Consider the following 26,373-nt stretch of genomic DNA (forward strand, 5'->3'; position numbering starts at 1 on the left):
CATGTAGAGAAAAACTGTACAAATTGTAGTGAAAAACCAAACTCGTCCCCTTTTATACAGCCCACCCCCCTCTTTGATATTGATGTTAGAAAACCAATTTCTACTTTATTTATTCATTGTTTGTTCTACTCTAATGAAAACGAAAGGTAAATTAGAGGTAGAAATGTACCAAGGTTAGGTTATCTATTTAATATATGGTATGCTTGACCCTCCCCTCCCTAATGTGGAAATATCTAGCCCAAATTTGTTTCTGAACTAATATATTTTATTGCATTAGCATTAAGCAAACTTGACTTCTATCGTGTGTCATATAATGCATAAGTACCGTGTTTCCTTCAGAAAAGCCTATAGAACAGAAATGGCACAAAAAAGCAATTATATAGCATAGAGTCATGTAAATATTATAGAAATGAAGTTTATAAAAACCAGGGCTAATGAAAAAACCGGGAGTTATGGGGTAGGGGAGGGGGTAAATTGTCGAATTTAGATAGTTACGTAGGCTACAAACTCATAGCATAACTTTCGAAATGTTATAAGCTCAAGAAACAGGTGGTATTTAGATATATATAGACTTGATTACACAGTCCCAGCATCTTGGCTTTAAATAAGATAAAAATATCGATAACACAAATCCTCAGCAAATAGGCATAAAATTTGCGACCAGAGGTAAAAATGCTAGCCAATTTACACTTAATATAGATTTCATGTAACCCCACTCCCCTAAATTAAAGACATTGCTTTTTTACCCTTGTATATCAAAGTTAAAAACCATAGCTTTAACGCTCCTCCCCTGAGAATATAGAAGAAACGTTATCGAAAGAAAGGTATAGAATTAAATAAAAGACACTAGTAAAGCTAGAAAAAAAAAGAATAATGGCTCTCGTTTTCCCGCGAGACATTTCAAGATGTACCTAAAAATGTGCACTCTAAAGGACTGTTAGCACTCCCCCGCCTTTTACATAATTTCCAAATCCTAAAAATATCTCTTTTAGGCATTAATTTTGCAGACAATTCGTTTCCCTCTTTCAGACAACATAGAATTACGCAAAGCACTGAAACCTCACAAGCTTAATTAACGACAAACCCTCCTGTGAGAGTTTGTTTACGAAGCTCCCCTCTTGCTGGAGATAACAGCCTTAATCACACACGGTTCTGTTTAAATCGATAAGAGAGATATGTCTCTGTCTTGATGGTTTTAACGCATGAAGGAGAAATGACACTTTATGGATAAAATAATTCTTTTTCGAACGAATTAAATGGTAATGAATATTGGGAGGGGAGGGGGGTTTGCGTAGTGGAAAAAAGAGCATATTTTGAAACAAATCAAAGTATAAAAAAAAATTTTGGGGGGGAGGGGGTAAATTTTCAAATCTAGATAGTTACGTAGGCTACAAACCCATAGCACAACTTTCGAAATGTTATAAGCTCAAGAAACAGGGGGGGGGATATTGGGTATTTAGATGTAGACTTGTTATTACAGTTCCAGCATATAGCCTTAAAATTGAATGCAAAAGATCGTTAACATAAACACATCATGTAGGCCTAAAATTTACGATCAGAGGTAAAAATGCTAGCCAATTTACATTTAATATATGCTATGCTTTACCCTCCCATCCCCACAATGTGCAAATATATATACCCCAAATTTGTTTTTAAACTATTATTCATTCATTTTCATTTTATTAACCAAACTTGACTTTTAAGAAGTCTCCCTATAATGCAACAGTATCGAAACATCTCAATTGATTATTTATAAAATAAACTTACGACATATAATTGGCTAACAATATTGTCAAGATTTTCCATAGTGCTTATTGTTCAATAGCTTAAAATGAATTGTTACATTAAACGAGATGTATGATGTAGTTATACAAATGTTTCCATAGAAGCCATATTTAAAAATACAATATTACGTAAATCTAGGCAAAAATTTCCTAGAAATGTTGCGTCACTCCAGTTCGTATTTCTAAGTCTCTGATTGGTCTAGAAAGAGGCGTGGTTTTGTACTCGTGGGATTCTAGGCCTCTGATTGGCTCTAATCTTGTCCCGTTCGAAATTAGAGAAGAGTTCCTACTCTAGTGCCTTTTTTAATAGTTGAAAGTAATTGGAGAGTGACTAACGCCCCTCTCACGCCCACCATTTCCCCAAACACATCCAATGAAAATTTTGAGATATCCATTCTGTTCAACGTAGTCGAAAGTTCTTGAAATTAGGTCTTTTATGATGATAACCCCCTCAGAGCCCTCAGTGCAAGGGTTGCAAGTTATGCCTTGGGGGCATATAAAGTTTATATAAAAAATTGTGATAGAAATTTCAAAAAGGGTTCATTTGATTGGGAACTTAAATTGCACTCTTTAATAGTCAAAAGTGAGTGGAAAGTAATTTCCGCAGAAACATTCAATCAAAGTTTAGAGATAGCCATTTTGTTCAACGTATTTGAAAGTTCTGGAAATTATGTATTTAAGGATGAAAAACCCCCCAGAGCCCCTAGGGCAAAGGTTATAAGTTCTGCCCTGGGGGCATATAAGAAACTTGAAAAAGGACTCATTCGAAGGTTTTAAGTTCTTGCCTGGGGGTATATAAGGTTTTTATAGATAGAGTTGTCGTAAAACTTCAAAAGGGGCTCATTCAATTGGAAATTGAGAGGGCTAGCGCCCTTTGCAATAGTCGAAAGTGATTGGAAGGCAACTAACCACCCTTTCACGCCCACCTTTTCCCCAAACACATCCAATCAAAATTTTTAAATAGCCATCTTATTCAACGAAGTTTAAAGTTTTGGAAATTAAGTTTTTAAGGATGACAACCCTTCTCCCCCCACAGCCCTCAAGGCAAGGGTTGTAAGTTATGCCCAGGGAGCATATACAGTTTTTATTGAAAGAGTTGTCGTAGAAACTTCAAAAGGGCTCATTCAATTGGAAATTGAAAGGACTAGTCCCTTTTTAATAGTTGAAAGTGATTGGATAGCGACTAACGCCCCTCTCACGCCCACCATTTTCCCAAACACATCCAACCAAAATTTTCAGATATCCATTTTGTTCAACGTAGTTGAAAGTTCTGGAAATTAGGTGTTTTAGGATGATAACCCCCTCAGTGCAAGGGTTGTAAGTTGTGCCCTTGGCGCATATAAAGTTTTTATTGATAGCCTTGTCGTAGAAACTACAATCTAGCTCGTTCAGTCTAACATCAAAAAGACTCATGTTTTTTTTGAGAGTTAAAAGTGATTGGATTGTAACAAATGCCTATCGGACTCCCCCATGTTCCAAAAGACATCGACTCAAAATTTTGAGGTATTCATGTTTTTCGACATAACTGGAAGTTCTGGAAATTAGCTATTTTAGGATGATAACCCCCTCAGAGCCCACAGTGCAAGGGTTGTAAGTTATGCCCTGGGGGCATATGAGGTTAATATATAAAGTTGTTGTATAAATCACAGGTAGCGCGATCGCGCTGCCTAAGTAAAGAACGATGTTGGCACAATGTATTATTTTTTATTTTTTTCCCATACCGGGGCACTTCGTATCGAAGAAGTTGTTGTAGAAACTTCGAAAAGGGCTCATTCGACTGGAAATTGGAGTGGCTAGTGCCCTTTATAATAGTCGAAATTGATTGGAGGGCAGATAGCCCCCCCCCTACGCCCATCATTTCCCCAAACACATCCAATCAAAATTTTGAGAAAGACATTTTGTTCAGCCTAGTTGATTTCTAGATAGAAATTATGTTTTTGAGGAGGACAGTCGCCCACAGCCCTTAGGGCAAGGGTTGTAAGTTATGCCCTGGGGGCATATAAGGTTTTTATAGAAGGTGTTGTCGTAGAAACTTCAAAAAAGGCTATTTCGATTGGAAATTCAAAGGGCTAGTGCTCTTTTCAATAGTCAAAAGTTATTGGAGGGCAACTAACCCGCCTCTCACGCCCACCTTTTCCCCAAACACATCTATTCGAAACTTTGAGATAGCCATTTTATTCAACGCAGTTTTAAGTTCTGGAAATTAGGTCTTTAAGGATGACAACCCCCCCCCCCCCCCCACAGCCCTCGAGGAAAGAGTTGTAAATTATGCCCAGGGGGCATATAAGGTTTTAAAAGAACGCGTGGTCGTAGAAACTTCAAAAAAGGCTCATTCGATTGGATATTGAAATGGCTAGTGCCCTTTTTAATCGTCGACAGTGATTGGAAAGCAACTAACACCCCTTCCACTCCCACCATTTCCCCCAACACATCCAATAAAGATTTTGAGATAGCCTTTTGTTCCACGCAGGCCAGAGTTCAGGAAATTATGCCTTTGAGCAGGACATTCCCCCTTACAGTCTTCAGGGGAAGGGTTATAAGTTATGCCCTGGGGGCATATACGGTTTTTATTGAAATATTTGTCGTAGAAAGTTGAAAAAGGACTCATTCGAAGGTTTTAAGTTCTTGCCTGGGGGAATATAAGGTTTTTATAGATAGAGTTGTCGCAAAACTTCAAAAGGGGCTCATTCAATTGGAAATTGAGAGGGCTAGTGCCCTTTGTAATAGTCGAAAGTGATTGGATGGTAACTAATCCCCCTCTCACGCCCAGCTTTCCTCTAAACACATCCAATCAAAATTTTCAGATAGCCATTTTGTTCAACGTAGTATAAAGTTCTGGAAATTGGGTCTTTGAGAATGACACCCCCCCCCCAGCACTCGGGGCAAGGGTTGTAAGTTATGCCCTGGGGCATATAATATTTTTGTTGAAAGTTGTTTCCTAGAAACTTCAAAAGGGCTCTTTTGATTGGAAATTGAAAGGGCTAGGGCCATTTTTAATAGTTGAAAGCGATTGGAGAGTGACTACCATCCCTCTCACGCCCACCATTTCCCCATACACATCCAATCAAAATTTTGAAATAGCCATTTTGTTTAACGTAGTTGAAAGTTCTGGAAATTTGGTCTTAGAGGATTACAACCACACTAACAGACCTTAGGGTAAGGGATGTAATTTATGTCCTGAGGGCATATAAGGTGTTTATAGAAAGTGTTGTCGTACCAAAAAGGGTTTATTCGATTGGAAATCGAAACGCCTAGTGCCCTTTTTAATAGTCGAAAGTTATTGGAAGGCTTGACATTTTATAGTAAAGATCGAGGTGGGTATAATATATTATTTTTTGTTGTTGTTGTTGTTTAGACCAGGGCATTTCGGATCGAAGGAGTTGTCGTGGGAACTTCGAAAAGGGCTAATTCGATTGAAAATAGAAAAGACTGATGCCCTTTTAAATAGTCGAAAGTGATTTGAGGGCAACTAAACCCCCTCCCACTCCCTACCTCCCACGCTCATCCTCCCATTTGCCCATTATGTTTAAAAACTAAATGTTGCCTTAAGATTAAATCAAAATGCTGTGTGTTAATGCTAATTCCCAAAGAGGCATCTCAGCAGTATCCCAAGAAGAACTAAAGGTATTTTGTCAAGATCTTTGGGGTCATTTTTGGTCATAAGATTGAATCGAATCAAAATAGCATAAGTCTATCCAAGGTATCTAAGAAAGAAAACAGATTTTTTTGCGAATGGTATCAAGTTTTTTATTTCAGGTCACCTAGAGGAGGTATGAAACTAAATTAAACAGTACTATTTGTGTCCAGATTTTTAAAAGGGTGTATGTTGTTAAAAATTTCTGAAAATTTTTCTCCAGCATACAAATAGCAGGCCAAACTATAAAGTCTTAAAAAAACGAAATGATTTAAAGTTTTATTTTATTCGAGCCTATTCATGAGTTCAAAAATTCACAAAACGCTGGCTGGAAACTGGTCTTATTCGTTATTCATCAAGAGAAGTAGAAATCTGGTAGAAACGAAATGGCTTTGGCGTTTCAGAACCCTTGCATAATACGAGTAGTTGAAGTATCTATTAGCTATGTATTCTTAACATAAATAATTATCAAAATTAGTAGTTTTTTTCATCGAGCATTACTGCATATAAAACTTCAAATACTGTACCACAAAATTCGTCAGTTATCTGGGTAAAAACTTTGAATATAAGTTTGGACTTATAAGCTTAATTTTTTCATAATGCCCTTTGCCTATATCTGTTTTGTCACCTTTAAAACAGTTGAAATTGGCGACTTTGAGCTTGATTGTTTTTTTTGCTCTTTTGGATTCCTAAGAAGCCTTCTTGTACTAGTAACCTGGTTTTTAATAACAATTTTAAAAAAATGTATTTTAAAGTTTTTTTTTGGCTTCTTTATAGAATATATGTCATGTAGGCTAAGTCTGAACTGCTGCTTTTTTATTGCTTTTGGCTGCTCTTTTGGATATTATTCATTTTTTCTTTTGGGGATTCATTCCCAATTATAAACTGACAAATACCTAATATCAGTCAAATTATAAACTGCATCTAAAAGGAGTAAATTTCTCAAATTGAAAAATACATGATTAACACTTCACATGAGAACAGTTCAATTACAATGACAAAAAAAAACACTTAATAGTTTATTCGCTATGAAGAGAAATGAAGTGCCAGCTATTTTTTTAGGTAAAAAATGAAAAGCTCATCCGTTTTAAGTGCAATTAAATGAAATAATGTGCAGACTGAAGTAACTCCAGGAAGATGTTGAAATTTTCTTCCTGGTTCGTTACTTTTAATCCAAGCAAAATGTTAGGACACTTGGTATCAGTTATTGCGTTTAAGCTTTGATTTCCAAATGCTCACAAGAATTACCAAATTTAATCAAGTCGCAACAATAAATCACCTGTGGCCAAAATACTCAAAGACTCCTCTTTTATCCCCACCCAGGCTCAAAGCTTCTGCTATGGTCATTCCATGGAAATCTCCAAAGAGTTTCTTTTTAAAATAGCTTTCAAGCGTAGTTAGGGTTATTTAGACTTTTTTGCTTTTCTTCAAAGCTTTTAAAAAAGTGTTATAATATTCCAAATGTTACATTTGTGCATAATTTTGGTAATCATTTGTGGGGTGATCGAATTTTCTAAACCACTGTAGATACGTACGAACGTTGCAACATCTAGTACCCTGAGGTCATAAGACTGTCAAAGAATCCTCTTTGAACCTCCCAAATTGAAAGCTTTGATTATGACCTGGCATTTTAATGTAACTTGGGCACTGGACCAAGGTCGCCAATGTTACTCAAGCGCAACGTTAGGTGGGGATGTTGATATCGCTTTCGTTACACCAATTCGTTTTAGTGTGAATCTGCCTGGTACTTATGAATGAATGTTTTAGAAGTAAACCCGTTTCATCAATAGGAAAAAAAAAACGGATTGGACGCATATGTCCCTTTCCCTTTGGACGATAAAACCATGCAAGTGCTGTGTCAAGTATAACTCACGAAAATCTTGTTAATTTTGTCAACTTTTCCTTTTTGGCATCCCTGCTTTCAATAAAAAAAAATCATGGTACTATCACTTAAATATAATAACTCCCTATGCCCCCCCCCCTTCTGGATACCATCTTGATAGGATACTGCTGATAGGGGTGCTATGGCACCCCTGCTTTAAAAAAAAATCGAGGTATTATCATTTAAATATGATAGCTCAATGCCCCCCTCCCCCCTCTGGATACTCTGGATAGGATGCCGTCTCTGCTTTAAATTGAAAAAATCAACTTTTTGGTATCTCTACTTTCAATAAATAAAATTTCGAGCTATTATCATTTAAATGTAATACCTCTCAACCCCCCCCCCCTGGATACCACCTTGATAGGATGCCGTCTCAGCTTTCATTAGAAAAATAATTTACTTAATAATTAACTAGGTCACTATATGGTTCAAACAAACACGCAAAATAACGTTAAACAGCTTAGTGTTCCTTGAAAAAAAAATTGAGGCCATAAGTAAAGGGGTACAAAGACAACAACAAAAATGTCGAAATTATTTAGATATACCTCAAATTATTGGAAAACTGAGTGATAGATTCGCCATGGCATTCCATAAGATCCAAAGAATCTTATTAAAAGGGAGCACACACAAAAGCCAAATAAGGCCGGTAGCCTGTGAGAAATCGTAATATACCCAAGACAATGAACAAGTCCTAATGGGGGGACCTGGGTCTATCAAAATATCTCAATGGCTTCCCAGGGAATTTGATATCATTTTCTTCTGTCTCCACTTTAAATGAAAAAAAAAATTATCTTTTTGGCATCCCTGCTTTCAATAAAAAAAGAGGTGTTATCATTTAAAAATGATAGCCCCCTATCCCCCCCCTATAGGCCAGACAGTTCCAGACAGAAGATTGTATTTGCCATATATGCATGTATATTTTTATATGTATCATTTGCATGTATATGCCCCTGGGGGCATATAAGCTGTTTATAGAAAGCGTTGTCATTTCAAAAAGGGCTCATTCGATTGGGAATCGAAAGGCCTAGTGCACTTTTTAATAGTCGAAAGTGATTGGAAGGCTTGACATTTTTATAGTAAAGATCGATGTGGGTATAATGTATTATTTGTTGTTGTTGTTGTTGTTTAGACCAGGTCACTTCGTACCGAAGGAGTCGTCGTGGGAACTTCGAAAATGGCTCATTCGATTGAAGATAGAAAAGGCTGATGCCCTTTTTAATAGTCGAAAGTGATTGGAGGGCAACTAATCCCCCTCCCATTCCCTACCTCCCACGCCCATCCTCCCATTATGTTTAAAAACTAAATGTTGCTATAAGATTAAATCAAAATGCACCGTGTTAATACTCGTTGCCAATAGTGCATCTCAGTAGCATTTCATGAAAAATTGAGAGTATTATGTTCATATGTTCGGGGCTGCTTTTTCTCTTAAAATTTCAACAAATCAAATTCGTGAAAATGTATCCAAGCTATCAAAGAAAGTAAACAGATTTTTTTGCGGATGGTATCAAGTTTTCCATTTCAGGTCAACTAAAGGAGGTATGAATCTAAATTAAACAGTACTATTTGTGTCCAGATTTTTAAAAGGGTGTATGTTATTAAAAATTTCTGAAAATTTTTCCCCAGCATACAAATAGCAGGCCTAATAGGATAAATAAATGAACCCCAACTGAAAAAATACAAATGAATGTGCATTGTCAGTTTAATATACATATACTGATATTTAGTAATCAAAATGTTAATATTATTTGATTTATTCAAGTTATACAAGTAAAAACAATTATATTTTTTTCAGTAAAGTGCAAATTTTGTTCTGGCCATGGGAATGCATAGGGGTATATATATATATTTTTATATATATATATATATATATATATATATATATATATATATATATATATATATATATATATATATATATATATATATATATATATATATATATATATATATATATATATATATATATATATATATATATATATATATATATATATATATATATATTAAAGGGATAGTAATTCAAGGTTGCTGTACTCTCTTCTGTCTTGTTGCATATAAGAAATACATAAGGGATCGAAATGGTTCATTGTAAATGGGGATTATGTAAGTTTCATCAATATAGCTAAAACCTAGTAAAGAACATACCATGGCACATAGTAATTAGAAGTTAAGATAATACAATCATCTTTTAAAAATTTGCTTATATGGGGTATTGCGCCTTACTGAGAATCGACTCTTACTATTTCAACTTAGAAAACGCCATAGGCTTTTTTCTGTTTGTAACTTTTTATAATAAAGAACGAACTATAGCTTATAGTAACTGAAATATTAAATCCGGGTGGCAGCGATAGCTAGGAACCTATTAAGAGACGATCGCGTCCTATAGTAAAAATAAAACAGCACATAACTTGTAAAACTAGAGTCAAATCAAAACACGAATTACACTATTAGAACCGCCTTGTCCAATACTCCTATATAGGAAACTAACTGTCCCTTGGCTTGAATAACGAGAAAAATATTTTTGCTTGAAATACAAGAAAAGTGGCTTGAACTGCAATATTCTGTATCGACGGCATCTTTAGTTTCCGTTGTTTTCCTCCTCAGCTAGCTGGGCACCGGAATATTATAGAGATATGTTTAATGGCTCATTTTAAAGAAAATTAATACATCTTTTGTCTTTTGCAATAAAAAAAGTTTTTAAAATATAATCTTTTTTTTTTATATAAAGGATCTGTATAGTTCAATTTAAATGTGGAAATGTATATCATTATTAAAAAGATGTGAGAAACCTAGTAAAGAGCCAACCAAAGCACATAGTAACTAAAATTTAATGTAATAAAAGCGTTTTCTTTACAACGTTTTATAATAAAGCTTAAACGCTAGATCACAGTAACTGAAATATTAATTAAAAGCAGTAACCTTAGCTTTAATGGTAGTATTATCATCTGGATACCCTACAAAGATAAAACCTTTGCTAAAGCTCGTCTATCAACAGAATCGAACGTTTGCTCTTAAAACTGAGGACCAAAGGTGTTTGACTATTCAGGCATTTCTTAATTATTAATCTAAGAGTGAAAATTTGGTTGACAGCCGTTTCGTTTGGTCTACCTTTTCTGAAACTGCACTGTTCTTGTCTTAACACTTTCTCTACAGCATATTTCAGTCTAAAAAAGTATTATATTCCTAAATAATTTGCTACCTACAGAGACCAGACTAATGCCTTGATAATTACGAAATTCACTCTTTATCACCTATCGTATACAGTGGTTTAATTAAGGTTTTCCTAAAATCGTTAGTACTTCCCCTTTTTCAAAAATCATATTCACAATCTTCAGTAACTTGTTTCTAACCTCAGAGCCACCATATTTAAGAAACTCATTTACCACACTATCAGCACCTGGAGCCTTATTATTTCTTAATCCTTTTAGTACTTTCACTGATTCATCCTCACAGAACAAATCTTCCTTCACATCTAAGGTATTACAAACTTTTTCATTTTACTCTATATCTTTTCTTGTAACTCTATCCCGGTTTAGCACATTCTCAAAATGTTCTGCCCATCTCTCTTTAACTCTTTTCTTAACACTAATTGTGGCCCCGTTCCTATCTTTAACTAGGACAAGTCCAGATTGGCTACTCCATCTCAATTTATTAGCATGCTAGTACAATATTTTACTATTATGCCATCTACCTGCATCTTCCAGATCCTCGGCAATTTTATCCATGACCTCCACTTCACACCTCCTTAGTTAATATTTCAATGTTTTCTCCACTTTATTTACATTCCTTTTGTTTTCATGTGATCTATCATTCAGATAATTCTTGTACAAGCCCCTTCTCCTCTCTATTAAACATAAAGCTTTTCCGCTAATATTCCTAGCTGCAGTTCTAACTTCCTTCCTTTAGACACCATCAGTGACTTCACAAATATTTTGTCTAGAATCATTCCAACCATCTTCCATATTGTCAAATTTTAAACTCTTAAGTTTAGTATTCAACTGTTCCTGGAAAGTTTCTCTCAATTTCTCATTGAAAGAAACTGATATATAATGATATAATCTATAAAGTTGGCTGTTTTAACCACCATGTTAACCTATGGGTCATTTTACAACTACGTACCTTGTTTATTATAAATAGACTATTATACCTAGAAAATCGCTGCAGTTTGTAACCATTGCTGTTTCCCTTTCCCACGTCAAGTTTACCTAGGCTAGGATACGATCTATCCTTCCACCAACCTGAGTATTAAAATCTTCTTATAAAAATACAAATTTCTACCCGGACTCCTGTCTAAAATCTAACGCGGGTCTCCACCATCTCTGTCACTCAGTTTTACAGGGGCACACTTTCCTCTTATTCCTAGGAGACAAGTTTCTGAAACTAATAACAAGTCCAGTTCAAAACGTCTGAATTCGTCAGTCAAAATTTTAATATGTAGTTCTTTTTTAATATTGCAATGTCCCAAGTCGCAATTTTCATTTTATTTAAATCCCTGAGATTGTTATGACCTCAAGAAAGCAATAAAGTGTAGGGAGTTAGCCCCTGTCATGGTTGTCATAGGCAGCGCAATAGCGCTGCCTAAGTAAAGAACGATGTGGGCACAATGTTTTTTTTTCCTCTATACCCGGGCACTTAGTATCGAAGGAGTTGTCGTAGGAACTTCGAAAAGGCTCATTCGATTGGAAATTGGAGTGGCTAATGCCCTTTTTAATAGTCGAAAGTGATTGGAGGCCAACTGGCCCCCCCCTGCCTTGCCCATCATTCCTCCAAAGACATCCAATCAAAATTTTGAGATAGCCATTTTGTTGAGCGATGTTGATTTCCAGATAGAAGATATGTTTTTGAGGAATACACTCCCCCACAAACTTTTGGGCAAGGGTTTTAAGTTATGCCCTGAGGGCATATAAGAACAATGTTGGCACAATGTATCATTTATTATTTTTTTCCTTTAGAGCAGGGCACTTCATATGGAAGGGGTCGTCATAGAAACTTCAAAAGGGGCTCATTCGATTGGAAATCGAGAGTTCTAGTGCACTTTTTAATAGTCGAAAGTGATTGGAGGGCAACTAGCCCCCCCCCCCTCCACCTCCATCATTCCCCCAAACACATCCAATCAAATTTTTGAGATAGCCACTTCGTTAAGCGTAGTTGATTTCCGGATATAAAATATTTTTTTGAAGTGGACACTCCCACACAACCATAAGGGTAAGGGTTTTAAGTTATGTTCTCAGGGCATATAAGGTCTTTATAGAAGGCGTTGTCGTAGAAACTTCAAAACAGACTCATTCGATTGGAAATTAAAAGGGCTAATGCCCTTTTTAATAGTCGAAAGTGATTGGAGGGCAACTAGCCCCCCCCGGCCATCATTCCCCCCAAGACATCCAATCAAAATTTTGAGATAGACATTTTGTTCAGCGCAGTTGATTTCCCCATAGAAAATATTTTTTTGAGGAGTACACTCCTCCACAACCCTCAGGGCAAGGGTTTTTAGTTATGCCCTGGGGGCATATAAGGTTTTTATAGCAGACGTTGTCGTAAAAACTTCAAAAAAAGCTCCTTCAATTGGAAATTCAAAGGGCTAGTGCCCTTTTTAATGGTCGAAATTGATTGGAGGGCAACTAGCCCCCCTCCCACGCCCATCATTCCCCCAAACACATCCAATAAAAAGTTTGAGATAGCCATTTTGTTCAGCGTAGTTGATTTCTAGATAAAAAATATATTTTTGAGGAGGATACTCCCCCAAAACCCTCAGGGCAAGGGTTATAAGTTATGCCCTGGTGGCATATTAGGTTTTTATTGAAATCTTTGTTGTAGAAACTTGGAAAAGGGCTCATTTGATTGGAAATTCAAAGGGCTAGTACCCTTTTTAATAGTCGAAAGGGATTTGAGGGCAACTAACCCCCCTCTCACGCCCACCCTTTCCCCAAACACATCCAATCAAATTTTTTAGATAGCCATTTTATTCAACGTAGTTAAAAGTCTTGGATATTATGTCTTTAGGATGGCAACCCTTCCCCCCACAGCCTTCAGGGCAAGGGTTGTAAGTTATGCCCTTGGGGCATATAAAATTTTTATTGAAAGCGTTGTCGTAGAAACTTCAAAAGGGCTCATTCAACTGGAAATTGAAAAGGCTAGTGCCTTTTTTAATAGTTGAAATTGATTGGATAGCGACTAACGCCCCTCTCATGCCCACCATTTTCCCAAAGACATTTAATCAAAATTTTGAGATATTCATTTTGTCCAACTTAGGCGTAGTTGAAAATTCTGGAAATTAGGTCTTTTAGGATGATAACCCCTCAGAGCCCTCAGTGCAAGGGTTGTAAGTTATGCCCTGGGGGCATATAAAGTTTTTATTGAAAGTGTTGTTGTAGAAACTTCAAAAGGGATCATTCAATAAGAAATTGAAAGGACTATTGCCTTTTTTAATAGTTGAAAGTGATTGGATATAGACTAACGCCCCTCTCACGCCCACCATTTTTCAAAACACGTCCAATCAAAATTTTTAGATATCCATTTTGTTCAACGTAGTTGAACGTTCTGGAAATAAGGTCTTTTACGATGATAACCCCCTCAGAGCCCTCAGTATAAGGGTTGTAAGCTATGCCATGGGGGCATATAAGGGGTACATAGAAAGTTGTTGCATAAATCATAGGCAGCGCGATCGCGCTGCCTAAGTAAAGAACGGGTACACTCGAGAACGAGACGAGAAACGGGGACTAAGTAAAGAGGAGGACACTCCCCTAAAAGGGAGGTCAGAGTGGTCAAAAGACCACTCTGACCACTTAGAGAGGAGGTCAAAAGTGATTAGAAGGCGACTAACACCCCTTCCACGCCCACCATTTCCCGAAACATCCAATCAAAATTTTGAGATAGCCATTTTGTTCAGCGTAGTTGATTTCCAGATAGAAATTATATTTTTGAGAACAGTCCCCCACAGCCCTTAGGGCAAGGGTTGTAAGTTATGCCCTGGGGGCATATAAGGTTTTTTATAGAAGACGTTGTCGCAGAAACTTTAAAACCAGCTCATTCGATTGGAAATTCAAAGGGCTAGTGCCCTTTTTAATAGTCGAAAGTGATTAGAGGGCAACTAACCCGCCTCTCACGCCCACTTTTTTTCCAAACACATCTAATCAAAACTTCGAGATAGCCATTTTATTCAACGTAGTTTTAAGTTCTGGAAATTAGGTCTTTGAGGATGACAACCCCTCCCAAGCCCTCAGGGCAAGGGTTGTAAATTATGCCCAGGGGGCATACAAGGTTTTTATATAACGCGTTGTCGTAGAAACTTCAAAATTAGTTCATTCGATTGGAAATTGAAATAGCTAGTGCCCTTTTTAATTGTCGAAAGTGATTGGAAAACAACTAACACCCCTTCCACGCCCACCATTTCCTCAAACACATCCAATAAAGATTTTGAGATAGCCATTTTGTTGAGCGTAGTTGATTTCTGGATAGAAGATATGTTTTTGAGGAATACACTCCCCCACAACCCTTGGGGCAAGGGTTTTAAGTTATGCCCTGAGGGCATATAAGAACGATGTTGGCACAATGTATCATTTATTATTCTTTTGCTTTAGAGCAGGCCACTTCATATAGAAGGGGTCGTCGTAGAAACTTAAAAGGGGCTCATTCGATTGGATATCGTGAGTTCTAGTTCCCTTTTTAATAGTCAAAATTTATTGGAGGGCAAATAGCCCCCCCCTACTCCCATCATTCCCCCAAACAAATCCAATCAAAATTTCGAGATAGCCATTTTGTTCAGCATAGTTGATTTCCAGATAGAAAATATGTTTTTGAGGAGGACACTCCACCACAACCCTCAGGGCAAGGGCAAAACAGACTCATTTGATTGGAAATTCAAAGGGCTAGTGCCCTTTTTATAGTCGAAAGTGATTGGAGGGCAACTATCCCCCCACGCCCATCATTCCCCCAAAGACATCCAATTAAAATTTTGAGATATCCATTTTTTCAGCGTAGTTGGTTTTTACATAGAAAATATGTTTTTGAGGAGGACACTCCCCCACAACCCTCAGGGCAAGGGTTTTAAGTTATGCCCTGGGGGCATGTAAGGTTTTTATAGAAGGCGTTGTCGTAGAAACTATAAAAAAGGCTCATTCAATTGGAAATTCAAAGGGCTTGTGCCCTTTCTAATAGTCGAAGAGGGTTTGGAGGGCAACTAGCCCCTCCCCCCACGCCTATCATTCCCCCAAACACATCCAATCAAAATTTTGAGATAGACATTTTGTTCAGCGTAGTTGATTTCCTGATAGAAAATATATTTTTGAGGAGGACAACCCCCCACAGGCCTCAGGGCAAGGGTTTTAAGTTATACACTGGGGGCATGTAAGGTTATCATAGTAGGCGTTGTCGTAGAAACTTCAAAAAAAGCTCATTCGATTGAAAATTCAAAGGGCTAGTGCCTTTTTAATTGTCGAAAGTGATTGGAGGGCAACTAGCCCCCCTCCCATGCCCCTCATTCCCCAAACACATTCAATAAAAATTGTGAGATAGCCATCTTGTTCAGCATAGTTGATTTCTACATAGAAAATATGTTTTTGAGGAGGACACTCTCCCAAAACCCTCAGGGCAAGGGTTATAAACTATGCCCTGGGGGCATATAAGGTTTTTTATTGAAGTCTTTGTTATAGAAACTTGAAAATGGATTCACCGGATTTGAAATTCAAAGGACTACTGGCCTCTTATATAGTCAAAAGTAGTTTGACGGCTAGTAACCCCCTCTCACGCCCACCTTTTCCCCAAACACATCCAATCAAAATTTTTAGATAGCCATTTTATTCAACGTAGTTGAAAGTTTTGGAAATTAGGTCTATACGGATGACAATCCCTCCCCCACAGCCCTCGGGGCAAGGGTTATAAGTTATGCCCTGGGCGCATATAAAGTTTTAATTGAAAGCGTTGTCGTAGAAACTTCAAAAGGGCTCATTCAATTGGAAATTGAAAGGGCTAGTGCCTTTTTAATTGTTGAAAGTGATTGGATAGCGACTAACGCCCCTCTCATGCCCACCATTTTCCCAAAGACTTCCAATCAAAATTTTGAGATATCCTTTTTGTCCAACGTAGGCCTAGTTGAAAGTTCTGGAAATTAGGTGTTTTAGGATGATAACCTCCTCAGAGCCTTCGGTGCAAGGGTTGTAAGTTATGCCCTGGGGACATATAAAATTTTTATTGAAAGCGTTTTTGTAGAAACTTCAAAAGGGCTCATTCAATATTAAATTGAAAGGACTATTGCCTTTTTTAATAGTTGAAAGTGATTGGATAGCGACTAACGCCCCTCTCACTTTCCCCTTTTTTAAAACACATCCAATCAAAATTTAGAGATATCCATTTTGTTCAATGTAGTTGAACGTTCTGGAAATAAGGTCTTTTAGGATGATAACCCCCTTAGAGCCCTCAGTGCAAGGATTGTAAGTTATGCCATGGGGGCATATAAGGTTTATATAGAAATTTGTTGCATAAATCATAGGCAGCGCAATCGCGCTGCCTAAGTAAAGAACGGGGACACTCGAGAACGAAACAAGAAACGGAGACTAAGTAAAGACGAGGACACTCCCCCACAACCCTCGGGGCAACGATTTAAAGTTATGGTCTGCGTACATACAAGAACAATGTTGGCAAAATATATTATTTATTAATTTTTCCTTTGTAGCATGGCACTTCGTATCAAAGAATTTGTCACAGAAACTTTGAAAAAGGCTCATTCAATTAGAAATTAGGGTGGCTTGTGCCCTTTTTAATAGTCAAAAGTGATTGGAAGGGACTAACACCCCTTCCACGCCAACCATTTCCCGAAACACATCCAGTCAAAATTTTTAGATAGCCATTTAGTTCAGCGTAGTTGATTTCCAGATAGAAAGTATATTTTTTCTCCCAAAGCCCTTAGGGAAAGGGTTGTAAGTTAAGCCCTGGGGGCATGTAAGGTTTTTTTTTCATAGAAAGTGTTGTAGTAGGAAATTTAAAAAAGACTCCTTCAACTGGAAATTCAAAAGGCTAGTGCCCTTTTTAATAGTCAAAAGTGATTAAAGGGCAGCTACCATGCGCTTCAAGCCCATCTTTTCCCCAGACATATCTAATCAGAATTGCAATGTAGCTATTTTGTTCACCATGGTCTTAAGTTCTAGACATTAGGTCTTTGAGGATGACAACCCCCCCCCCAGCCCTCAGGGCAAGGGTTGTAAGTTATGCCCAGGGGGCATGTAATGTTCTTATATAACGCGTTGTCGTAGAAACTTTAAAAAAGGGCTGATTCGATTGGAAATTGAAATGGCTAGTGCCCTTTTTAATTGTCAAAAGTGATTGGAAAGCAACTAACACCCCTTTCACTCCCACCATTTCCTCGAACGCATCCAATAAAGATTTTGAGATAGCCATTTTGTTGCACGCAGTTCAAAGTTCAGGATATTATACCTTTGAGCAGGATACTCCCCCCACAGTTTTCAGGACAAGGGTTATAAGTTATGCCCTGGGGGCATATAAGGTTTTTATTGAAATATTTGTCATAGAAACTTAAAGGGCTCATTCGATTGGAAATTCAAAGGGCTAGTGTCCTTTTTAATTGTCAAAAATGATTTGAGGGCAACTAACCCCCCTCTCACGCCCATCTTTTCCCCAAACACATCCAATTAATATTTTAGATAGCCATTTTATCCAACGTTGTTGAAAGCTTTGGAAATTAGGTCTTTAAGGATGTTGTCTTCAGGACAAGGGCAAGGGTTGTAAGTTATGCCCTAGGGGCATATAAGGTTTTTATTGCAAGCGTAGAAACTTCAAAAAGGCTCATTCAATTGGAAATTGAAAGGGCTAGAGCCTTTTTTAATAGTTGAAAGTATTTGGAGAGCGACTAACCTCTTACGCCCACCATTTCCCCAAAAATATTCAATCAAAGTTTAGAGATAGCCATTGTGTTCAACGTAGTTGAAAGTTCTGGAAATTATGTATTTAAGGATGACAAACCCTCCAGAGCCCCAAGGGCAAAGGTTGTAAGTTCTTGCCTGGGGGCAAATAAGGTTTCTATAGATAGGTTTGTCGCAAAACATCATAGGAGGCTCATTCAATTGGAAATTAAGAGGGCTATTGCCCTTTGCAATAGTCAGTAGTGATGGGAGGGTAATTAACCCCCTCTCACGCCCACCATTCCTCCAAACACATCAAATCAAAATTTTCAGATAACATTTTGTTCAATGTAGTAGAAAGTTTTGGAAATTTGATCTTGGATCATGACATCCCCCTCCCCCCAACCCTCAGGGCAAGCGTTTTTAGATATTTGATGGGGGCAGTTGAGATTTTTTTTGAAGGATCTGTCGTAGAAATTTAAAAAGGGCTGTTTTCATTGTAAATTGAAAGAGCTAATGTCTTTGTTGGTAGTACAAAGTGAATGGAGAGCAACTAGCGCCCCTCTCACGCCCACCATTTCCCCAAACATGTCCAATCAAAATTTTGAGATAGCCATTATGTTCAACGTAGTTGAAAGTTCTGGAAATTCGGTCTTAGAGAATGACAACCACCCTAACAGACCTTAGGGCAAGGGTTGTAATTTATGACCTGGGGGCATATAAGAATAAACAAATAAGTAGAACAACAGGGAAATTTTTATATAAGACAGTGGAACGCAACATTAAATGAATATTTCGACCCTATATCCAAGGGCCGTCCTCAGCAAAACAGACGAAGAGAATAAAAACAATTTGAAAGAAACTTATATTCAAATTCGCTCATTAAAACTAAAAGGTTTTTTAAAAAAATGTTTTAAAACAGCCCTAATATCATTACTTCAAAGAAGTTCAACCAGGACTGGTACTCCAAACGAAATGGACAGAGAACAATTCATTCAGATGGAATTCAAATACTCGCAGACAACATTTTAAAGCTAATCTCGCCTTCTTGGCAGCTAACCTAGATGGTCTATTTGTAATAGGTTGACTGGAGTTATTTACTGTTTTTTTAATATAATTAGTTAAATCATTTTTAATTAGATTTGTGTATAGGGCATTACGTGACTATTCCCCCATATCTCTATTTAAAGAAATATTACTATTTATTTTGATTTTAATTTCAATTGCCTCACGAACAACCTGTTTTATGCCTAAATCATTGCTAATAAGGCAAGTTTCTTCAAAAAGCATTTTATGACTAGGGTTATCATATATGTGACTGCTTAAAGCCGAATCGAAGGAAATATTTGTACTATTACAATTTAAAGCTTTAGTTATGTCATCTTTGTGTTGTTGCAGGCGTTTTTCTAAGTTTTGATTGGTTCTACCAACATAAAAATGGCCACAGTCACAAGGTATTTGATAAACCCTTCTTTGGCGAGTAACTGGGGTTATATCTTTGCCAGAATTGAAGAAACTAATGATTTTAAAATCATTTGTAAATATAACATAAACAATTTTTTGTGTGTAAACTTTTTTTAAACTTGTAGTAACTTTTGGAATATATCGAAGGTAAATTATATTTTAAGGCTTGAAGGAAACTTGACTCTGCAAAAGACACTTAGCTTTACGGGAGTTTCTTACAAATCTTGGGCTAATTGTATTGTTAATAAAGACAATAGGATAACCGTTTCCAAAAAGTATGTCTCTAATAAAATTTAGTTCATCTGTGATGTAAGATTCAGAGCAAATGTTTAAGGCACGGTCAACAAGAGATGTAACAACACATGTGTGTTACATCTAATTTGACACCTCTACACCATCTAATTTGATGTATACTAATTTGACACCAGATATTTAGCACGACATGAAAATTTCGTCTAATCTTTGCAAAGACTCTTCATTTATAATAACTAAAGCAGACATGGGAAAGTCACTTCTATTCATGGGTACCTGAGATTGTGACAATAAGATTTATCCACGCTGAAATGACACAAATGCATATGCTTTAATGACTCACGACCATACTAATAAGTTTGCGAATAAAATTGTAACCGAACTAAAGAATCTAAAACATAAAGGCAAAATCACCCCACAATTATATTATAAATTTCTTCCCCAAGGTAGCTTTTGCCCAAAGTTTTACGGTTTACCGAAATTGCACAAGCAAGGTACTCCCTTAAGGCCAATTGTAGCATGTACGAGAGCCCCTGCTTCCAATATTGAAAAGTGGTTATGTACAGCCTTCAAACCGTTACTTTATTCCCAAAAATGGTACATATGTAATTCGGTAGATTTAGTAGAAAAACTTAAAAGTGCAAGCATTTCAGAAAATACAATGGTAAGTAGTTTTGACATAGTTTCTATGTACACAAATATTGATATAGCAATATCTGAGCAGTTATTAAAAAATAAAATAGAAGAAAATTATTATTTAATTGAAGATTCCACAACAGGAATAGATCGTGAGGTTTTAACGTCCCTAGTCAAAATTTGTAATAAGTATTCAATGTATTTTCAGTTCCTTAATTCTTTTTATCAACAAAAAAATGGTCTCCCTATGGGTGCACCGCTATCCGGGTTGTTAGCGAACATTTATGTAGAACATCTTGAAAATTGGGCCTTAAATTCCTATTTTTTAAAACATGTATATTGGTGGCGTTATATGGATGATGTAATATCTCTCTGGAATTATGGGAAAAATGAACTTAGGGGCTTTCTAGATCACCTTAATACATGTGACCGAAATTTACATTTTACTTTAGAAATTGAATATGCAAATATATTACCGTTTCTGGATGTTTTAATTATTTGTGACATTGATAAATTGGATTTTTAAATTTACAGAAAACCCACACAAAATAACATATATCTACATTTTAAATTCAATCACCCCCCACAAGTTAAAAGAGGTGCTGTTACATCTCTTGTTGACCGTGCCTTAAACATTTGCTCTGAATCTTACATCACAGATTAACTAAATTTTATTAGAGACATACTTTTTGGAAACGATTATCCTATTGTCTTTATTAACAATACAATTAGCCGAAGATTGGTAAGACACTCCCGTAAAGTTAAGGGTCTTTTGCAGTGTGAAGTTCCCGTCAAGCCCTCAAATATAATTTACCTTCGATATATTCCAAAAGTCACTACAAGTTTAAAAAAGTTTGCACACAAAATAATTTTTATGTCATATTTACAAATAATTTTAAAATCATCAATTTTTTAAATTCTGGTAAAGATATAACCCCAGTTTCTCGCCAAAGAGGGGTTTATCAAATACCATGTGACTGTGGCCATATTTATGTTGGTAGAACCCATCAAAATTTAGAAAAACGCCTGCAACAACACAAAGATGACATAACTAAAGCTTTAAATTCTAATAGTACAAATATTTCCTTCGATTCTGCTTTAAGCAGTCACATATATGATAACCCTAGTCATAAAATGCTTTTTGAAGAAACTTGCCTTATTAGCAATGATTTAGGCATAAAACAGGTCGTTCGAGAGGCAATTGAAATTAAAATCAAAATAAATAGTAATATTTCTTTAAATAGAGATTTGGGGGAATATTCACTTAATGCCCTATACACAAATCTAATTAAAAATGATGTAACTAATTATATTAAAAAATTAGTAAATAACTCCAGTCAACCTATTACGAATAGACCATCTAGGTTAGCTGCCAAGAAGGCGAGATTAGCTTTAAAATCTTGTCTGTAAGTATTTGATTTCCATCTGAATGAATTGTTCTCTGTCCACTTCGTTTGGAGTACCAGTCCTGGTTGAACTTCTTTGAAGTAATGATATTATGGCTATTTAAAATATTTTTTTAAAAAATCTTTCATTTTTAATGATCGAATTTTAATGTAAGTTTTTTTTATATTGTTTTTATTCTCTTTGTCTGTTTTGTTGAGGACAACCCCTGAATATAGGGTTAAAATATTCATTTAAAGTTGCGTTCCACTGTCTTGTATAAAAATTTCCCTGTTGTTCTACTTATTTGTTTATTATGGAAAGGCAGTGTGGTCTTCGTCGCTATTTGGGCATATAAGGTGTTTATAGAAAGCGTTGTCGTTTCCAAAAGGGTTCATTCAATTGGAAATCGATATGCCTAGTGCCCTTTTTAATAGTCGAAAGGGATTGGAAGGCTTGACATTTTTATAGTAAAGATCGATGTGGCTATAATGTATTATTGTTTTTGTTGCTGTTGTTATTTAGACCAGGGCACTTAATATCGAAGGAGTTGTCGTGGGAATTTCGAAAAGGGCTCATTTGATTGGAAATAGAAAGGGCTGATGCCCTTTTTAATAGTCGAAAGCGATTGGATGACAACTAATCCCCCTTCCACTCCCACCCTCCGACCCCCACCCTCCCATTTGCCCATTATGTTTAAAAACTAAATGTTTCCTTAAGATTAAATCAAAATGCGCTGTGATATTGCTAATTCCAAATAAGGCATCTCAGCAGTATCTCAAGAACGATTGAGGGTATTATGTTCAAACTGTCGGGGCTACTTCTGCTCTTAAATTTTAACCAAATCTAAATAGCGCAAGTGTATCCAAGCTATCAAAGAAAGTAAACAGATTTTTTTGCGAATGGTATCAGGTTTTCCATTTCAGGTCAACTAGAGGAGGTATGAAACTAAATTAAACAGTACTACTTGTTTCCTGATTTTTAAAAGGGTGTATGTTGTTAAAAATTGCAGAAAATTTTTCTCTAGTATACAAATAGCAGGCCAAACTATTAAGTCTTAAAAAAACGAAAAGTTTTTAAGTATTATTTTCTTTTTCCCTGAAAAGACTATGTCAATATAAAACGAACAGAAATTTATTAAAGAAAAAACTTTTCCCACAAAATAGGTTTTTCAAAGAAAAGTAAAGAACTCCATTAAACAAAAAATTAGCAAAAATAAAATCAAATAATCTACCAAGCGTGAAACTACCACAAATAAGTATTGATAAATAAATAAAACCCAAAATGAACAGAAATTAAAACAATTAACCAAGTCAAACTCAAAACGAGCAGAAATTAACATAAGTTGGGCGCAAAACCCCTATGCCTTCCTAAGGCCAGAACAAAATTTGCAATTTACTGAAAAAAAAAAAAATGTTTTTAATTTTATAACTTTAATAAATCAAATAATATTAACATTTTAATTACTAAATATCAGCGTATGTATATTGAACTGACAATGCACGTTCATTTGTATTTTTTCAGTAAAGTGAAAATTTTTCTCTTGCCTTGGGAAGGCATAAGGGTGTTGCGCCCAACTTAGGTTAATTTCTTTTCGTTTTGAGTTTGACTCGGTTATTTAATATAATTTCTTCTTGTTGTGGGTTTCATTTACTTATTGATACTAATTTGCGGTAGTTTCACGCTTGGTAGATTATTTGATTTTATTTTTGCTCAATTTTTGTTTAATGGAGTTCTTTACTTTTCTCTGAAAAACTTATTTTGTGGAAATTTTTTTTTTATTAATTAAAGATAAAGAGGTACCCATACGTTTGGTGGGAGTTCTGATCCCAGCTGAAGACATTAAAAAATATGGCATTATGTTGTGTGTGATAGGCCAAGCTCTGGTGTTCTGTTTCAGCCTTTTAAAAGGTAAATTGTTGTCTTTTCTAATGCAGAGAAAGTATAGAAACGTTTGGAATGGTTGTACTAAATGAATGCTAGTATTCACAAAGAGTAACGGTTTCACCATTATTCTGCTTTGTTTGGCTTCCATGATTTGAATCTAGAATCCGGATTTGACACTCTGTTAAAAAACAGGCATGGCCCTCTTCTGTGTAGAAATGCTTATTGTTCAAAAATCATGTTCATATTAGAATAGCTTTAATTATGTTAGGTTTGACTTGAAAAGAATCGTTTGAGTAGACCCGTCTGTCTCTTTAGAGAACTCAGATAAGGTTTAATTCTGAGGCCTGTTATGTTTAGCATTCTTACGGTTACTATGATAAGGAGAATTAATGGTGAATTTTATACTAACTTTTGCTATCTTAATTTAATTTTTTATGATAATATATTGTGTTCTGCTGTCTCTATGTTGTTATATTAACTTCAGAAGTGCTATCAATAAGCTCAGGCATCCTTTAAAATGAGCTGTGGTGGACGTTGGACTCCATTTGGTGTCATACTTTTTTTTGTTCTAGGACACTCATATTAATCTGTAGCCTCATACTTATAGAGACTTCGAAAATTCATAAGTTCCGAGCGTATACCTATGCCTCAGAACTTTATCAGTTAACTTGTACACAGCAAACTTTTTCACCGTATTTTAAGGTTTGATTTTAACTTTCAGTTTATATTCGGCTACAACAAGCTAATGGTCAGTCTAACAGTCAGCGCCACGGTTTGTTGTCAGGTCTTCAAAATGAGAACATGGTCGATCTGATTATGCGTTATTCCTTAAGCAAATCTCCAAGTATACTTATGTTCATCTTTGTGTGGAACCAAGTTCCTCTAACAATCATACTGTGTGTGAGACAAAAATCTACCAGTCGCTCAAAAATAATTTGAGCTGCGTAAGATGAAACCAGTCGTATTCCCTATTTTTGATGAAAAAACTGTAAAATGCTACAGTTCTGCCGCAAACAGGCCGCAGAAGTTAGAGGAACCAAGATTTAAAAGCTTCCTTCCTCCCAGATTATTGAAGGTTTGACATCAGATTTCAATGCAACTTACATTTTTGAAGCAAGTGGTTCCAAATCTAATCTAATTATGTTACTACCAATGAATGATTTATTGGTTTTGGATTTATTTTTCTGTGTATTTTAGATTCAATATCATGGAATTTTCTGGCTGGCAAATTGATGTTTAAGAACTTAGTCTATGTAACTGAAGACTTTAGTATTCGTGTTCAAGATGGCTTTACAGTATTCAAGTGGTGGCGACCATTTGTGCCTGAGGGTTCCTCGGAAGGTCTGGTGTTCTTTTTACTATGATTTCTTTTTATGACTCTTTTTACTATGGTTTTCTTTATTTATGATTTAGAAAGGGCATGGCCTTGACTTGTCTAACTATGTAATGTAAAGCCACTGAAAAGCTCAAACTGATTTTCCCAGAAACCTTATCCTGTAATAATTGCTATAGGTATGCAGTGCCTAAAATCAAGGAAAGCATTAGGAGACATAATTATAAACCCCTCCCCTTCCAATTCAGAAAGAAGTTCAACTACAAAGATCTAAGGAAATGATGTTCGAATTGAGGCAATGTTTCATAATTTCGTTTTTGTCTTTGTTTTTCTTGTCTGTTAAAATTTCTCCTAATACTTCCCTTGATTTTAGGTACTCCAAACCTATAGTTATGTAGTTGAAATTATTTATGACTTGGAGGGGGGGGGTACTATAATTATGAAAAGCCCAATATATATTTTTTAGGCTATTGCTTTTCTATTTTTCAGGGACTGGCTTTTTTGGATGAATCTCAGGCAGGGACTTTCCCCTGCCCCTTTTATATGCAGATTTACAATCGTTTTATGTATGACTTCAGGAAATAATTTTGCTCGGCTCCTTTTTTAACCACAGTTATTATAAAAAACAAAAACAAAAAACTGATTTTGTTCTTAGGTCCTATTGCTCTCAAGTTTATAATAGCTTTAATGTCTTGTACAATTAAATTAAAAAGAAAATTTTTTTCATTGTGAAGTAAGGAGTAATATTGAAACTTAAAACGGACAGAAACTATTGCGTATGTGAGGGGGTTGCCCCCTCTTCAATCCCTTGCAGGTTACATTGAAGTTTTTAGTGCTTTAAAAAAGCTTTTTATTCCAATTCAATGGCCCTTTGTTTCAACAGTTGTTCTTGAAGAACTGGGACAAAAAGTCAAACTTTAGCGTAAAGAGCAAGGGATTGAGGAGGGGACAGTCCCCTCCAATTCCAGTTTGTTTTAAGTTTCAATATTGCTCCTTAATTTTAGTTGAATTTTTTTTTTCATTTAATTTCAAGTCGTTTTTCAAATCCTGCCCATGTCTAGCCATATATGACGTTGGCTACCGGCCTCTTAAACATGGATTTCGATTTATTTTTGTTAAAATGTATATTTCAATAATTATAAATTGATTGGAAGTGTTCTGTTTTTTCAGTTATTCTGCTTTAGAATTAAAATGTTGGACTATAATTAAAATTTTTGACACAATTTGGATATTTAGTCGTAATTTTCGATGAACAGTAGTTTTGTTGA

General features: G+C 35.9%; 1 protein-coding gene across 1 annotated transcript in view; it reads left to right on the forward strand.

Moving 5' to 3' along the window:
• The window catches only part of tweek (transmembrane protein KIAA1109 homolog tweek), a 371,152-nt gene that overhangs the window by 29,958 nt on the left and 314,821 nt on the right, over positions 1 to 26,373 (forward strand). Inside the window, exon 2 of the mRNA XM_089106227.1 lies at positions 24,970 to 25,113. Within this exon, the coding sequence (XP_088962353.1) occupies positions 24,970 to 25,113 (144 nt within the window). The remainder of the gene's footprint in view (positions 1 to 24,969; positions 25,114 to 26,373) is intronic.

Source organism: Artemia sp. Qi Xiang Cuo, chromosome 20 (genome assembly GCF_049724085.1).
Source record: "Artemia sp. Qi Xiang Cuo chromosome 20, ASM4972408v1, whole genome shotgun sequence".
Classification (NCBI taxonomy): domain Eukaryota; kingdom Metazoa; phylum Arthropoda; class Branchiopoda; order Anostraca; family Artemiidae; genus Artemia; species Artemia sp. Qi Xiang Cuo.